The 17,358-nt window shown below is 48.8% G+C and overlaps 1 protein-coding gene across 1 annotated transcript in view; it reads left to right on the forward strand.

Annotated features, from left to right (window-relative positions):
* The window catches only part of LOC308462235 (hydroperoxide isomerase ALOXE3-like), a 33,818-nt gene extending 17,242 nt beyond the window's left edge, over nucleotides 1–16,576 (forward strand). Inside the window, exons 7-14 of the mRNA XM_080979751.1 lie at nucleotides 683–826; nucleotides 2,924–3,127; nucleotides 5,255–5,341; nucleotides 8,169–8,338; nucleotides 9,675–9,796; nucleotides 12,315–12,415; nucleotides 13,374–13,544; nucleotides 15,486–16,576. Of these exons, the coding sequence (XP_080835877.1) occupies nucleotides 683–826; nucleotides 2,924–3,127; nucleotides 5,255–5,341; nucleotides 8,169–8,338; nucleotides 9,675–9,796; nucleotides 12,315–12,415; nucleotides 13,374–13,544; nucleotides 15,486–15,665 (1,179 nt within the window). The 3' untranslated portion in view covers nucleotides 15,666–16,576. The remainder of the gene's footprint in view (nucleotides 1–682; nucleotides 827–2,923; nucleotides 3,128–5,254; nucleotides 5,342–8,168; nucleotides 8,339–9,674; nucleotides 9,797–12,314; nucleotides 12,416–13,373; nucleotides 13,545–15,485) is intronic.
* Nucleotides 16,577–17,358: the final 782 nt, after the last annotated feature.

Raw genomic sequence — 17,358 nt, forward strand, 5'->3', positions numbered from 1 at the left:
AAATTAGGGGGCGACTTATACACAGATACATCTCTCCCCCCCCCCCCCCATTTTCTTAAATCTGAGTCCCCCAAAATAAGGGGCGTCTTATACATGGGGGCGTCTTATAGATGGAAAAATACAGTATATACCCACGCTGGGCAAAAAGATTTCTGCTTTGCTGGGGGTTGGACTAGATGACCATCAGGGTCCCTTCCAATTCTATGAGTCTGCTTACGGTTGGGGAGGGGGATGCAACACGAATGTTTTCACTGTAACAGCTAGCTGTAGGATTGTGAAATATACTCAGATTCGAGAGTGGATTTCATGCTCTTTATTCAGCTCATAGTGGGGAGGAGGAATGGAAGTTCCCCCAAAGTATCTGCTTTATATACATTATTTACACAATGGGCCCCATGTGATTGGCTAATTCCGGAATTCTCCTGTAGGCCAATCAGGTTGTGGATTCACTTCCATCTGGAGCTGGATTGGGTGGCTCCTGCAGACCAATCATACTGCTGCATTGTTCTAGGACCAATCAGACTGCTGCATTCTGAATCCTATTGTCATAGGACCAATCAGACTGCTGTATTCTAAATCCTATTGTTCTAGGACCAATCAGACTGCTGCATTCTGAATCCTATTCAACTCAGTACATAACTGATTGATTCACTGTCCATCTCTTTCTCCGCCTCTCCCACAGAAAGGAAACATCTTCATCACCGACTACAAGATCCTCGAGGGCATCCCCACCTGCAAACTGAACGGGAAGCAGCAATATCTGGCAGCCCCCCTCTGCCTGCTGCACCTCAACCCCAAAGGCCAGATGATGCCCTTAGCCATTCAGGTAACAGGAGGCTTCTCGCTTGTTGCATCCTGACCCAAAAGCTATCTGCGCGGGACCAGAAGCATTGCAAATGTCCTTGCGGCCGGTGGCGGATCACCAGATCACCCCGGGGCACCCGGCTAAACGTTGGAAGCCAGCCCAGACACCGATTCTGAGTTTACACCGTGCTTTTACATCCTTCAAGCTAGACAGGTCTAACCTGGAGGATTTGCCGGCATCCCTCTGTCTCAGGAGACAATGGAGGAGCGCGGTTTTTGGGGGTGGAGTCAAACTGTTGGGGAGTTACAGCACCTGCTGTGGCTGGAGAGACTGATGTGGGAGAGACATGTTTTGTGGCAGCCGGGGCAGAGGAAGGGATCCAGTTATGGGGGGTCAGAGGAGGGGCGGTACCTCTGGCTGAGGACATGTGGTGCTCCTTCTGGGGCTAATAAATAATAATAATACAGTGGTACCTCGGGTTACAGACGCTTCAGGTTACAGACGCTTCAGGTTACAGACTCCACTAACCCAGAAATAGTATCTCGGGTTAAGAACTTTGCTTAAGGGTGAGAGCAGGAATCATGCAGCGGCAGCAGAGGGAGGCCCCATTAGCTAAAGTGGTACCTCAGGTTAAGAACAGTTTCAGGTTAAGAGCGGACCTCCAGAACAAATTAAGTTCTTAACCCAAGGTACCACTGTAGTCATCATCATCATCATCATCATTTTATTTATACCCTGCCCATCTGGACTGCTTCCAACAAAATATTAAAAACACAATAAAACACCAGAAATTAAAAAACTTCCCTGAACAGGGCTGCCTTCAGATGTCTTCTAAAAGTCAGAAAGTTGTTTATTTCCTTGACATCTGGCAGGAGGGCATTCCACAGGGTGGGGGCCACCACCGAGAAGGCCCTCTGCCTGGTTCCCTCAAGCTTCACTTCTCACAGTGAGGGAACCGCCAGGAGGCCCTCGGAGCTGGACCTCCGTGTCCAGGCTGAATGATGGGGGTGGAGACGCTCCTTCAGGGATAGTGGCTACACCCCAGATAACAGCCTAACCCTGACAATACAGAAAATAAGGCAGTTTTAATGCATGTAACAATTATGCAAAAAAGTACACTAAGATGTCACAGATTAAAAACTTCCCTGAACAGGGCTGCCTTAAGATGTCTTCTGAATGTCAGGTAGTTGTTTATCTCTTTGACATCTGAAGGGAGGGTGTTCCACAGGGCGGGCGCCACTACCGAGAAGGCCCTCTGCCTGGTTCCCTGTAGCTTTGCTTCTCGCAATGAGGGAACCGCCAGAAGGCCCTCAGCGCTGGACCTCAGCATCCGGGCAGAATGATGGGGGTGGAGACGCTCCTTCAGGTATACTGGGCCTTTCAGGCCGTTTAGGGCTTTAAAGGTCAACACCAACACTTTGAATTGTGCTCGGAAACGTACTGGGAGCCAGTGTAGGTCTTTCAGGACCGGTGTTATGTGGTCTCGGCGGCCGCCCCCAGTCACCAGTTTAGCTGCCGCATTCTGGATTAATTGTAGTTTCCGGGTCACCTTCAAAGGTAGCCCCACATAAAGCGCATTGCAGTAGTCTAAGCGGGAGAAAACTAGAGCATACACCACTCTGGCGAGACAGTCCGCAGGCAGGGAGGGTCTCATCCTGCATACCAGATGGAGCTGGTAGACAGCTGCCCTGGACACAGAATTGACCTGCGCCTCCATGGACAGCTGTGAGTCCAAAATGACTCCCAGGCTGCGCACCTGGTCCTTCAGGGGGCACAGTTACCCCATTCAGGACTAGGGAGTCCTCCACACCCACCCACCTCCTGTCCCCCCAAAACAGTACTTCTGTCTTGTCAGGATTCAACCTCAATCCATTCATTTATTACCCTCCCTTCCCCCTAGGGAAGCCCTCTCCTCCCCCATGGAGCTGTTGGCATCTTCGATTCCTGCATTGCAGGGGGTTGGACTAGATGACCCCTGGGGTCCCTTCCAGCGTTACGAATCTATGATTCTTCCTGCTGCTTGCTGTCCTCTGCTGGCAGTTCCCGACGTTGCAGGTGTATATAAAACAGGACAACGTCCTCTCTGATCTCCTCCTCTCCCTGGTTCTTTCCCGGTAGCTTAACCAGACCCCAGGCCCGGAGAACCCAATTTTCTTGCCCACTGACTCCAAGTGGGACTGGACGCTTGCCAAGATCTGGGTGAGGATGTCTAATTTCCACGTCCACGAGGTCAACACCCACCTCCTTGAAGCGCACTTCCATTGTGAGGTCTACAGCATGGCCACCCTTCGCCAGCTGCCAATGTGTCACCCTCTGTACAAGGTAAGGGGTCTTGAGGGGAAGGTTTCCCAGCAGGTGGTCAGACATGGGGGCGCCCTCTGCCATGGGGGCCTGTTAACAGCTGAACAACCTGGGGCCTTACTAGTGTCATATGAATTCTAAGGTCTCACATATACAGTAGTACCTCGGGTTACAGACGCTTCAGGTTACATACGCTTCAGGTTACAGACTCCGCTAACCCAGAAATAGTACCTCGGGTTAAGAACTTTGCTTCAGGATGAGAACAGAAATCGTGCCCCGGCGGCGCGGCAGCAGCAGCAGGAGGCCCCATTAGCTAAAGTGGTGCTTCAGGTTACGCCTATGTTACAACGTTGAACATGGGTGCTACAATTTAAGAAGGATGTTGACCAGCTGGGAGGTGCGCAGAGGAGGGCACAGAGCAAGAATTTGAGGAGGGGGAGACGGGTGGGCCGGGCTGACTGTGGGTAAACGAAGAGGGGGCGTGCGGGAAGGACAAGACACTCGATGGCGTTCTGACAGGTCCAGCAGCCGGGGTCTCTCTCCGGCCAGGAGATCCTGGACCCCACCTGGGGGGTCATCCAGACGTCCTTAGGCAGCCCCCTTCTCTTGAGCGTGAAATGGGTCTTTAGGCTGACTCTAACCATGCTTTCTATCTGACACCGGGGCCAAAACAGCTGTCACAGATCTATCCTGCTGTCCCCAGCATCCAAGCATAGACCCCGGGGGATCCCAGAGTTATCTTGGGGAAACCTGACCCCCCCCCCTTTAGACTGACAGCACAGGCGGGTCGCTGCCCGATCCAAGGTGGGTCGCAACAGGAGCACCTGGCAAATACAATGGTACCTCGGGTTACATACGCTTCAGGTTACAGACTCCGCTAACCCAGAAATATTACCTCGGGTTAAGAACATTGCTTCACGATGAGAACAGAAATCGTGCTCCGGCGGCGCGGCGGCAGCAGGAGGCCCCATTAGCTAAAGTGGTCTTCAAGTTAAGCCTATGTTACAACGCTGAGCATGGGTGCTACAATTTAAGAAGGATGTTGACCAGCTGGGAGGTGCGCAGAGGAGGGCAACCAAAATGATGAGGGGTCTGGAAACCAAGCCTGATGAGGAACGGTTGAAGGAGCTGGATATGTTTAGCCTGGAAAAGAGGAGACTGAGAGGAGATACGATAGCCATCTTTAGATATCCAAAGGGCTTGTCACATGGAGGATGGAGCAAGCTTGTTTTCTCCTGCTCCAGAGTACAGGACTCGAACCCATGGCTTCAAGATACAAGGAAGGAGATTCCGACTCCACATCAGGAAGAACTTTCTGGCAGTAAGAGCAGTTTGACAGTGGAATGGTCTCCTTCGGGAGGTGGTGGTCTCTTCTTCCTTGGAGGTTTTTAAGCAGAGGCAAGATGGCCCTCTGCCATGGATGTTTTAGCTGAGATTCCTGCTTTGATTATTTGATTTATGTGTGAATTGGAACAGATGCATAACCTAGCAGAAAATGGCAGAAATATGGCAAGAAATGTGAGAACCTGAAATGTTTGCATTTGAGTGTGAGGAGGATGTCAGGAGCATAGCTGTCAAGCGTCCCTTATTTGGAGGAACAGTCCCTTATCCCAGCGCCATGTCCCGCTGCTGTCCCTTACTGATGATGTCCCTTAAATTTCCCGGGTTTCAAAGGAAGCAGCTCCTCTCCCTCCCTCCTGCCGGCCAGGGAGGAGGGAGGCTCCAACTGTGTTGCTTGGCTGCATTGCTCACCCAATAAGGAGTCTAAGAACGACTGGGGGGTGGAGCTTGCATGCCTTGTGCCAATCAAATCGGCCGCGTTGCCTGGGGACTCGCCTTTGCTCAGTGCTTCCCATCGGAGAGGTGACAGTGGTTTCCCTTGCTGCATCCCCTTTGCCAGGTTGCTGCAGTGGGAACCACCGCTTGAGGCTTCGTTTGGCTGCTGGCTGGGCTTTCTGCCTTTGGCTCGGAGGGGCTCAGAAGTTGAACATAGCTGTGCTTAGAAAATCCCTTATTTTGGCTGCTGATCCCTTATTTTTGAGGCTGCTGGTCCCTTATTTTCAAATCTGTAAGTTGACAGCTATGGTCAGGAGACGCTTCCCTTCCCGTCTTAAACCCGTGTTTCTTCTCCTCCTCTCTTTCTCACAGCTCCTGATACCCCACACTCGTTATACTCTGCACATCAACACCCTTGCCCGTACCAGTCTTATACAACCAGGAGGGGTATTTGATCAGGTAAGAGAGGTTTGCAACAGGAGGAGAAAGTCCTGGGTCCTGGTCCCACATCAGGTGTCTAGCCAGCGGCCAAAAACACCCCCCATAAATTGGGACCTGGGCTGGGGTGGGTGGCTGGAGCTGGGCTGAGACCCCTTAACGCGTCGGGATGGGTTTGTGTCCAAAATTATGCTTATGGGACATGGCAGCTGAGGGACAGCTGGGCGTCCCAGGTAGGCTGCCACAAATGTAGGAAGAAGAGTCAGAAAAAGCTGCATCCTGGTGGACAGGAAGTGCCGCCATGTTGGCAGGAAGTCAGTGGAATGTCCAGGTCCTTCAGAGATGGAAACCCGCAATAACAGTCACAGCCGTTACACAAATTTTAAGGTTCACACAGAGGGGGCATACACTCCACAGAAAACCAACCCTCCCACCGTCAAAATTAGGAAATATCTGTTCCGCCAATAGACACGTTATCTGAGTTCACAGAGCAATCCTGAAGCCATCTTGACTCTCTTAACGACTCCAGATATGTCATCTGAAGTAGACGCGTCTTGGGGAAATATTTCCCAATAGTTCTTTTCACTTGCAGAACCCTCCAAATCCTGTACAGGAACGTTCGAAAACCGGAATACTTACTTCCGGATTTTTGGCATTCAGGAACTGAAACGTTTGGCAACGGAGCCATTCGAGTTCCGAGGTTTGACTGTAAATGGATAAACCTCTCACATGAATGGGGTAGGTCTGTGACAATGGATTCAAGAACTAAGATATTAACCATCCCGAAAGAATGGGCCAAACTGGACAGGAAGAGGCATTCAGCAAGCATCTTAGGGTATTTTGGCAGGAGACAAGCAATACTCTCAAATTTCTGTTGTAGACCGCCTCTTACTGTGAAACGGGTATGACTAAGGGGTTGGGTAATTTCTAAAATCTTTACAAGCAGTTACACACTTTTGCGCTGGGTCCAGTGCCGTATAAGCTAAACAAGCTATAGCTTAGGGCCCCACTATCTTGGGGGCCCCAAAAAATTTAAAGAAGAAAAAAACCTGGATGTACATTTCCAAAATATAAAATAAAAAACAAATAAAACAAAAGCTACATACAGCAACAGTGCTGTGTGTTGTGTAGGCTCCTATGATGTAAGTCATGGGCCCCGCCTGCTAGCCTGCTCCCTAAAATATCACTGGTTTGCTCATTTCTATATATAGGGTGCCTACATTCTGCATGTGTGAATGGCTTTAGATACCTATTAGGTCTGTAAACGACCATATAGCATATATTCAACACAAAAAACAGGGACAATTTGTTGTTGACAAAGGGCAGCTGGACATATAAAGGGCCCCATTACCTTCAGCAGCTGAGGGCCTCATCGAACCTAAATCCGGCCCTGTCCGGGTCATCACCTCCCTGCAAGGGGGAGGGGGGGCGACCCTGTTGCAACAGAAAAATAAAGATCTCCTTGCTTTGACTAGTTCCTGCCTCCACCCGTCCTTCTCTGACCGATCATGGACTGGATACTGAGTCCCTTGGAGGAGATAGGCTGTAAAAGCCAACCCCAAATTCGCCCCAGGTGATCCGGATACCAGACTGGGAGCTAATCGCGGTTCTGGAAACGCAGGAATGAGCAGCGAAGGCCTGCCAAAAATCTGAGGGTCCCATAAATGGAGCCCAAAAGCAGAGTTTTCATTTTGCAACAGTGGGAGCAGAGGGTAGTCCAGTCGGTTGGTCCCATTGATTCTCATTGGTTGCGGCTTTTAGGCAGCTTTCACCACCCACTTGGCACCTTTTAGGCACTTTGGACGGCAGTTCTCAGCTGAGCTCAGGGCTTCTGGTTGGTTGTGTCTGCCCGCGAGTGCTTCCAGTTAGTGGGAATCTGCCTTTATTTATTTTTTAGTTTTTTATTTATACTTTTCAAATGTATACATTTCAGTAGTTTCACAATCCATTTAAGGTTTCAAAGTTTGACTTCCTTCCCCCTCTTTCTGCGGTTCCTTAAATTTATTTTTTTTAATATCTTCTGCATATCCAAATTCATTTAATTCGCTCCTTTAATTATCTACTTTAAATATAAACTCTTACAAAACTGCAGGTTATTACAATAATCCTGCCAATGTTTTTATCTGTTTGCAATCTATCTGCAAATATTCAGTGAACCATTTCCATTCTTTTATTAAAAGTTTTTTATCTTGATTTCTTATTCTTCTGGTAAGTTCTGCCATTTTTCCGCATATTCCAAAAGTTTTTGTATCCATTCTTCCTTTACTGCGACTTCTGCTTCTTTCCACTTCGGGGCAAGTACAGTGGTGCCTCGGGTTACAGATGCTTCAGGTTACAGACTCCACTAACCCAGAAATAGTACTTCAGGTTAAGAACTTTGCTTCAGGATGAGAACAGAAATTGTGCGGTGGCAGCAGGGGGCCCCATTAGCTAAAGTGGTACCTCAGGTTAAGAACAGTTTCAGGTTAGGAACGGACCTCCAGAACGAATTAAGTTCTTAACCCGAGGTAACACTGTACCATTCTTGCTGCTGTTGTAGCATGCATAAATAAATTTCTATACAGTGGTACCTCGGGTTAAGTACTTAATTCGTTCCGGAGGTCCGTTCTTAACCTGAAACTGTTCTTAACCTGAAGCACCGCTTTAGCTAATGGGGCCTCCTGCTGCTGCCATGCCGCCGGAGCACAATTTCTGTTCTCATCCTGAAGCAAAGTTCTTAACCAGAGGTACGGAGTAACCTGAAGCGTCTGTAACCTGAAACGTCTGTAACCCGAGGTACCTCTGTACAATTCCCCAGAGTGAATCTGCCTTTGTGATTCTTGAATTTTCACCCCCTGTTGGACTGCAGGCAACAGCGACAGGACGGGACGGGATGATAAAACTGCTTGCGAAAGGTGTGGAGGCCTCTACCTACAGCTCCCTCTGCCTCCCGGATGACCTGCAAGAAAGAGGAGTCGCCTCCTTGCCCAATTACTACTACAGGGACGATGGGATGAAGATTTGGAAGGCCATAGAGACGTGAGCCTTTGCGGGTTGGGGCCTGGGATCTGGGCACAGAAGGGGCTGGTTGTGTATACCTGAAGGAGCGTCTCCACCCCCATCGTTCTGCCTGGAGACTGAGGTCCAGCTCCAAGGGCCTTCAGGCAGTTCCCTCATTGCAAGAAGCAAAGCTACAGCGAACCAGGCAGAGGGCCTTCTCTGTGGTGGCACCCGCCCTGTGGAATGCCCTCCCATCAGATGTCAAAGAGATAAACAACTACCTGACATTCAGAAGACATCTGAAGGCAGCCCTGTTTGGGGAAGCTTTTAATGTATTTATTGTGTATTTAATTTTCTGTTGGAAGCTGCCCAGAGTGGCTGGGGAAACCCAGCCAGATGGGTGGGGTAATAATAATAATAATAATAATAATAATAATAATAATAATAACAATTTGTAAAAAAACAACTGCCTGATGGTTCTTATGACCAGGAAGTTCTTCCTAATGTAGCAAAATGAGGAAGGTCGGTTCGGAAGCAGCAGAAACAAGGAGAATATTAGAGACAAATTGCACGATTAAGGTTTTTCTGGGTCCGATTCGAATCCCAAAGCAATCTATTCACGTGCTCTGCCCCCGCAAATAAACACTGAAACAGAGGGAAATGACAGATGGCCTCATTCTCTGAAAAGGGAAAGGAAGTAGTTAACTGTGGAAAGCAAATTAGGTATTAAAATCACATTCCTCCCCCCCCCACACACCTTTTTAGATTTGTTTCGACTAGTTCAGCTTAAGTGATTGCCTTCAGCAAAAGCTGGAAGGTAGATCTGCTCTTAATTAAGGATCAAGGGTGATGATTAAGATGAGAGCAGGTGTTAGGCTTGAAACGAGGCCAAAACCTCCAGCCAATTTGAAAGGAATCTCTGTTAAAGCCTTTTCCCTGAGATGGTCTGGGAGAAAGTTTGGTGAGAAGGTGTTCTGGGTGAGGGAAAAGCTCAGTCAGTGGGGCACGAGACCCTTAAGCTCAGGGTTGTGGGTTTGTGCCCCACGTTGGGCGAAAGATTCCTGCGTTGCAGCGGGGTTGGACTAGATGACCCTCGCGCCCCATTCCAACTCTACAATTTTCTGACTTTCTGGTGCTCTCTTAGGGCTCCCTGTTGCCGCTAGTTTCCCCTACTGCCAGGGTCCCTGTGCCTCTAAAATGCACATGAAAGACAGAAAATCAACAGGTGGAGCTTTCCTTAGCCCACACTACTGCTTGTCCTCCAGGAAAACCAACCTTTACTGTTGAACCAGAGCATGTGTCAAATTCCCATGTGCTGCGCCAATTTCCTCCCACTAGTAGGTTCATGAATATCTCGAATTCTTCCACTTTCCAGGTTTGTCTCTGGAATCGTCGGTCTCTACTACAAATGTAACTCATCTGTCAAGGGCGACCCCGAACTGCAAGCCTGGGTTCATGAGATCTTCACTGAAGCTTTCCTGGGCAGGAATGAATCAGGTAACCTTCCTCTTTGTGTCCAACTAGTTTGAAATATACTCAGAGTCGAGAGTGGATTTCATGCTCTTTATTCAGCTCATAGTGGTGAGGAGGAATGGAAGTTCCCCCAGAATGTCTGCTTTATATACATTATTTACACAATGGGCCCCACATGATTGGCTAATTCTGGGATTCTCCTGTAGGCTAATCAGGTTGCGGATTCACTTCCATCTGGAGCTGGATTGGGTGGCTCCTGTGGATCAATCAGACTGCTGCATTCGGGATCCTATTGTTCTAGTACCAATCAGACTGCTGCATTCTGAATCCTGTTGTTCTAGGACCCAATCAGACTCCTGCATTTTGGATCCTATTCAACTCAGTACATAACAAAGTTCATGGTCCCTTTATTGGGCAAGACAGGACAATGGTCCAGGAAGCCGGGCCTGAAACAGGAAGTGCCTCACTAGCCAGAAAAGGGTGGTCGCCATGGGCACCCCCCAGTTGCGCCCCCAGGTCTTCCTGGCAAAGGAAGGGGGAGAAGGAACTTTGTGGTTTCTGGTATAAGAAAAAACTACTCCTTTCCCCTTAATGGGGTACACAAGAGCCCGTAGAGAGTCCTTATGTAGGTTCTCTATCGGTAGGAGAAAATAACAGAGGCCAACCAGAGAATATTGAGAAGCAAAGCAGCTAGTAAGCCTGAACTTTTTTCAAGGAACTGTTGCAACAGGGTCCACGCTCACCACATGCAGGAGGGAGGAGAACCCTGAACAATGCTTCGCAAGCCCTTATATAGACTCTTTAAATTGCCCACCCTGTAGCCCAAGACATCATACCTACATCACAGAAGGAGGCAGTCTACAGCAGAATCCTGTCTGGCAGGAAACCTGTTAATGGGTTTACCTGGACAGCCCGGACATTCTTTTGTGATGGTAAATACTTAATTCCTGAGCCCAGGTCACAGGCTCACCCTTGTTGTTGTTTAGTCGTTTAGTCGTGTCCGACTCTTCATGACCCCCTGGACCAGAGCACGCCAGGCACTCCTGTCTTCCACTGCCTCCCGCAGTTTGGTCAAACTCATGTTTGTAGCTTCAAGAACACTGTCCAACCATCTCGTCCTCCGTCGTCCCCTTCTCCTTGTGCCCTCCATCTTTCCCAGCATCAGGGTCTTTTCCAGGGAGTCTTCTCTTCTCATGAGGTGGCCAAAGTATTGGAGCCTCAGATTCAGGATCTGTCCTTCCAGTGAGCACTCAGGGCCAGCGGCGTAGCGTGGGTTGTCAGCACCCGGGGCAAGGCAAGTAATTTGCGCCCCCTAACCCGGGGCAAGGCAAGTAATTTGCGCCCCCTAACCCCTAACCTGCCGCCACTGCCAGCTTCTTCTTGCTGCTGCCTGGTCTGGTCTGGTGTAGTTCTCTCCCGCGCTCAGCGCTGCGCTGGGTGGCCGCTGCACTGTCCCTCCCCCAGATAGTCCCTCGCTCTCTCTCCGCACCGCACGCCTGGCACCCACCCCCTCCACAGCGGCTTGGATCGGATTCGCACAGCCAGCACTGCAGTGAGAGAGAGTGAGTGAGCCAGGTAGGGGCAGAGAGCTGCGAGTGCGAGCGCGCCCCCCCAGATGTTGCGCCCGGTGCGGCCGGCACCCCCTGCACCCCCCACGCTACGCCACTGCTCAGGGCCGATTTCCTTAAGAATGGAGAGGTTTGATCTTCTTGCAGTCCATGGGACTCTCAAGAGTCTCCTCCAGCACCAGAATTCAAAAGCATCAATTCTTTGGCGAGAAGAAGAAGAAGAAGAAGAAGAAGAAGAAGAAGAAGAAGAAGAAGAAAAGAGTTTGGATTTGATATCCCGCCTTTCACTCCCCTTCAGGAGTCTCAAAGCGGCTCACATTCTCCTTTCCCTTCCTCCCCCACAACAAACACTCTGTGAGGTGGGTGGGGCTGAGAGACTTCAAAGAAGTGTGACTGGCCCAAGGTCACCCAGCAGCTGCATGTGGAGGAGCGGAGACGCGAACCCGGTTCCCCAGATTACGAGACTCTTAACCACTACATCAGCCTTCTTTATGGTCCAGCTCTCACTTCCATACATCACTCCTGGCTCACCCTATTCATACCCAAATGTGCCCATAAGGCAGGATTTGTGAGCACAGAGACAATGGGGAGACTTTTCCCGTTTCCATCCAAACAGCAGAGGAATATTTGAGGTCACTGAAAGCGTCAAAATGGCTTTAGGACTGTTTTCCTGTACTGTTTCAGACATGTGGTTTATATATTTATGTATGTGTTTGCCTGGTACATTTAAGAACATTTATTTTATATCTTAGAGCTTATAATTCTCATAACAGTTGCCGAGCAGTTACAGGGCTTTGCTTTGAAGGCATCGCCACCTACAAACTTCCCCTCCCTCCCTTTCATCCCATTTCCTCTCCCACAATCCCCTCTGCTCCATCACATCTCTAACCATAGACAGAACTGCCCACACACCATCCCTATAGGACATGGCTTCATGTTGCAGAATAGCTTAAACTTCCTGTCCGTCCCAACAGGCGTTCCTTCCACCTTGGAAAACAAAGCCGAGCTCATCAAGTTCCTCACCATGATCATCTTCTGCTCCTCTGCAAGGCATGCTGCTGTCAACAGCGGACAGGTATGTGGCCTCACCTGATCCTCTTTCTCCCCATCCCTTTCCTTAAACCCAATTCTGAATTAGACTGTGTCTGTTTCCCTATGGTGGCAATACGTCCAGCGCAAGGGTGAGAGGCAAAATTTCAAGGAGCTGCAAGAGGGTGCATGAGTCTTCTCTTCTCATGAGGTGGCCAAAGTCTTGGAGCCTCAGCTTCAGGATCTGTCCTTCCAGTGAGCACTCAGGGCTGATTTCCTTCAGAATGGAGAGGTTTGATCTTCTTGCAGTCCATGGGACTCTCAAGAGTCTCCTCCAGCGCCAGAATTCAAAAGCATCCATTCTTCGGCGATCAGCCTTCTTTATGGTCCAGCTCTCACTTGCATACATCACTACTGGGAAAACCAGAGCTTTAACTATACAGCCCTTTGTTGGCAAGGTGATGTCTCTGCTTTTTAAGATGCTGTCTAGGTTTGTCATTGCTTTTCTCCCAAGAAGCAGGCGTCTTTTAATTTTGTGACTGCTGTCACCATCTGCAGTGATCAAAACGTATAGTTGTTGTTGTTTAGTCGTTTAGTCGTGTCCGCCTCTTCGTGACCCCCTGGACCAGAGCACACCAGGCACTCCTGTCTTCCACTGCCTCCCTCAGTTTGGTCAAACTCATGCTGGTAGCTTCGAGAACACTGTCCAACCATCTCGTCCTCTGTCGCCCCCTCTCCTTGTGCCCTCCATCTTTCCCAACATCAGGGTCTTTTCCAGGGAGTCTTCTCCAAAGAATTCTGCCAAAGACATCATTTTGCCCTCTGAAGAAATGGAGCCACAAGCAGACCCAGCCGGCTAAAACACACCCACAACCGGTCTCTGTGGTGCATGACAAATTCCCACACCGATTCTTTTATCATTGGGTTTCTCACCTGCTCTTTCCTGAACTCCACCTATTTTCTCCCACCTCCTTGACGCTGCCATTTTTTCTCCCGCGCGACAGTTTGATTTCGCCGCCTGGATGCCCAACACGCCGGCCACCTTGCGCCAGCCCCCGCCCAAGGTGAAGGGCTCTGCGACTTTGGAGAGTATCTTGGCCACGCTTCCCGAAGTCAACTCCTCCTGCGCTCTGCTGACGCTGCTCTCCATCGTGAGCTACGAGCCGGGCGACCTGGTGAGTGTGCTGGGGGCAGAGCAAAGGGAAAGGAGGAGCGACGGAGATAAAATGCGGTGATTAAATGGTTTTTAATCAAGGGATGCTGGTGGCGCTGTGGGTTAAACCACAGAGCCTAGGACTTGCCACTCAGAAGGTTGGCAGTTCGAATCCCCGCTACGGGGTGAGCTCCCGTTGCTCGGTCCCTGCTCCTGCCAACCTAGTAGTTCGAAAGCACGTCAAAGTGCAAGTAGATAAATAGGTACCACTCCGGCGGGAAGGTAAACGGTGTTTCCGTGCGCTGCTCTGGTTCGCCAGAAGCGGCTTAGTCATGCTGGCCACATGACCCGGAAGCTGTACGCCAGCTCCTTCGGCCAATAAAGCGAGATGAGCTTCGCAACCCCAGAGTTGGCCACGACTGGACCTAATGGTCAGGGGTCCTTTTACCTTTAATCAGGGAATCAGAGCCTGCAAAGCTAAATTAGACGGTCGGCGTAGATAAACAATGTTCAAAATGGGGCTTCCATGCTAGGACTAAGGCCACAAGGGGCTGGAAGTGGAATTATCATGGCAGTTCCATGTTCCCCCTAATATAATGCTACACAGAATTGCACAGTTGGGAGGGATCCCAAAGATCATCTAGTCCAACCCCCTGAGGAATATTATCCAACAACGCCCATCCCAGTGGCCATGACCTTGCTATATCTCCTCACCAGTAGGTTTGATGAGGCCCTAAGCTACTGAAGGTAATGGGGCCCTTTATATGTCCAGTTTTCCTTTGTCAACAACAAATTGTCACTGTTTTTTTGTGTCGAATATATGCTATATGGTCATTTATGGACCTAATAGGTATCAAAAGCCATTTTCACATAACAAAATATGTATTCTATCAAAGTAATTGCTGAACTGAAATACAGTTAAGAAGAAGTATATTAATAGTGAAATAATGATTAAGCTCTAACTTAAAATGATTTTTTATTCATAACAAACTTAATAATGCAAACACATTGGCATTTGGCAATAACAAAAGTTCCTTTAGAAACACCATTTACAAAGACTCATAATCTAGTCTCTAGAAACTTGCTGAAATAATAATAGATGTAAATATATGACGCAAACTACTAACAATTATAAATAGCAGAATGTAGGCACCCTATATATAGAAATGAGCAAACCAGTGATATTTTAGGGAGCAGGCTAGCAGGCAGGGCCCATTACTTACATCATAGGAGCCTACACAACACAAAACACTGTTGCTGTAAAGATAAAGGGTAAAGGGACCCCTGACCATTAGGTCCAGTTGTGGCCGACTCTGGGGTTGCGGCGCTCATCTCGCTTTATTGGCCGAGGGAGCCGGCGTTCAGCTTCCGGGTCATGTGGCCAGCAGGACTAAGCCGCTTCTGGCTAACCAGAACAGCGCACGGAAACGCCATTTCTGTATGTAGGTTTTATTTCATTTGTTTTTTATCTTATATTTTGAAAATGTACATCCAGGTTTTTTTCCTTTAATTTTTTGGGGGGACCCCCAAGAGAGTGGGGCCCTAAACTATAGCATGTTTAGCTTATACGTAAACCCGACACTGAGGGGGTGGCATATAGAGATAAAGGGGGATGACCGAAGGCCCGTTCACATGGTGGACTGAACCCAGGTCAGCTGTCTTCATGCATGTTTGTGCGCCCATTTGTTGAATGTAATGTGTGAACAGCCCTTGAGGGGAAGCAGGGTGACAAAAACAGAGCAGCCACATGCCTATCTTTGCTTCAGCCCCTGCCAATATGTGGCCCTGGGCAGGCTAACTTTGGGTCAGTGTGGCCATTGACTGGGAAAAAAGGTTGCCTTGCTTTTTGCTTTTTCCTTTTGGACCAGTGCGGTCAATACTGTGTTAGCTGAGCCAGAGGTCCAGGTAAGGCCTGCCTATCATGTTCCTGGTAATATGTACTCCACAATTTTCTTTCTCTCAGAGACCCCTGGGCTACTACCCTGAGGAACATTTCACAGAGGAAGCACCGAGGAAGCTTATCGCCGCCTTCCAGGAACGCCTGGCTGAGATCTCGAAGGAAATTGAGGCCAGGAACAAGACCCTGCCCATCGGGTACCTCTACATGAATCCAGCCGAAGCCCAGAACAGCGTCTCCATCTAACCTCCATCTCTCACGCATCTTTTGCAAGCCGGAAAAGGGCTTCCCTCACGACTGCTGACTTGGAAGGCCAGAGCAGGAAGCCAAATGTCTGCAGTCTGAATATATTATCATTAAAAAAAAGACTCAAGAGCTGCTTAATTTGCAATTTGCTGATCTCACGAAAGGGGGGGGGGTGGTTGAGCTGCAGGGGTGCAAAGCAGTTTAGGTCAGGCACCCCCAAACTCGGCCCTCCAGCTGTTTTGGGACTACAACTCCCATCATCCCTAGCTAACAGGACCAGTGGTCAGGGATGATGGGAATTGTAAACAGCTGAAGGGATGCCTGGTTTAGATGATATCAGTGAAAGGTTTTTGCAAAAGGTGGTACACGAAATCTGTGCTCTTTGATTCCTGGAAGCCGAGCCCAGGTTGGTTCTGAACATTTACTTCCATCGCTGCTCAAACCTTTCCCAGTTTTGTTTCATGAGGACTAGGCGCTTTTCCTTTTTAGGCAAATGTAAAAGTCTCCTGGGTCAGCACAACATTGTGCATGGCACAGAGAAGAATGGAGTAACATCTAAGCCCTCTGCCCCTTCCTGCAACCTTCACATTTTTGGGTGCTTTTATTCCTCTTTAGGGTGGGCTTAATTCCTTGGTGTCCTTTAAAAAAAATTCACATGTCTGCTTACAGAGATGTGGGGGAAAGGCAGGGGGAGAAACCGATGGAAAGCTTTTAAAAACATTCTAGTGTTACAAAGTTTTCATTTCGATTTATCTGTTTCCGCTCCTTCATCTGCTTGTTTTGCCTGCAGGATGCGCAGTACTAACGTGGCTTCGTACTAATAAACGTGTCAAGATGCTAATGTGCCTTTTGGAATGGTGGCTATAAAACAAGTTTCCCACAATAAAGACTTCCCAGGAAGGATGCCCAAATGCTTCTCTGCTGTCTCTCCTTGACCTTGCACCAGAGATTTCCATCACCATCAACCTTTATTACGGTCCAGAGACCCAGAAAATCGTTACAAAGCAACACATAATTCATACAGCCTACCTCCAGGTTAAACAAGCATTTCGTTCAGAATATAAGGATCATTGGTTCTTGCAACCACCGATAAAAACTTTGCCACTGCTAATGTTCTAGCGTTTGTCCGGTCTTCCAATAGGAACCTGACATAGTGAGCCTCTGATTTTCCCGGGAAAGGTATCAGCAAGGGTAATATCAGTTCAGCCCTGGCTTGCTCATATTTTGCACAGGTTTCCTCTGTGGGCAGCCTGAGATGGGACCTAGGGGGACTGGGCTTCTCCAAAACATCAGGGGCATAGAGGAAAAATTTTATTTTGTTTGCATTTTGATGAGAAACCACCTCATCCAAACTTCTTGAGCCAGTACGCCAAACCAAAACACCTTTAGCCTTTGAAATTTGCACCTCTTCACATTTTGCAAGGCAGTTTTCCAGCAAGAACAAAAATGTTTATTTTAGGGGAAAGTGTAGATCTCTCTGAAAAAAGCATGCAAAAGTGTGTTACATTGGAGGGAACAGCTTTGCAAAAATATGTATATAGTCGTACCTCGGAATCCGTTCCGGAAGTCAAATCAACTCCGAAAACATTCAGAAACCAAAGCACAGCTTCTGATTGGCTGCAGGAAGGTCCTGCAGCCAATCGGAAGCCGCGGAAACCCTGTCGGACGTTCAGCTTCCAAAATAACTTTTGCA

Source organism: Podarcis pityusensis, assembly GCF_964106645.2.
Source record: "Podarcis pityusensis genome assembly, chromosome: 13".
Classification (NCBI taxonomy): Eukaryota; Metazoa; Chordata; class Lepidosauria; order Squamata; family Lacertidae; genus Podarcis; species Podarcis pityusensis.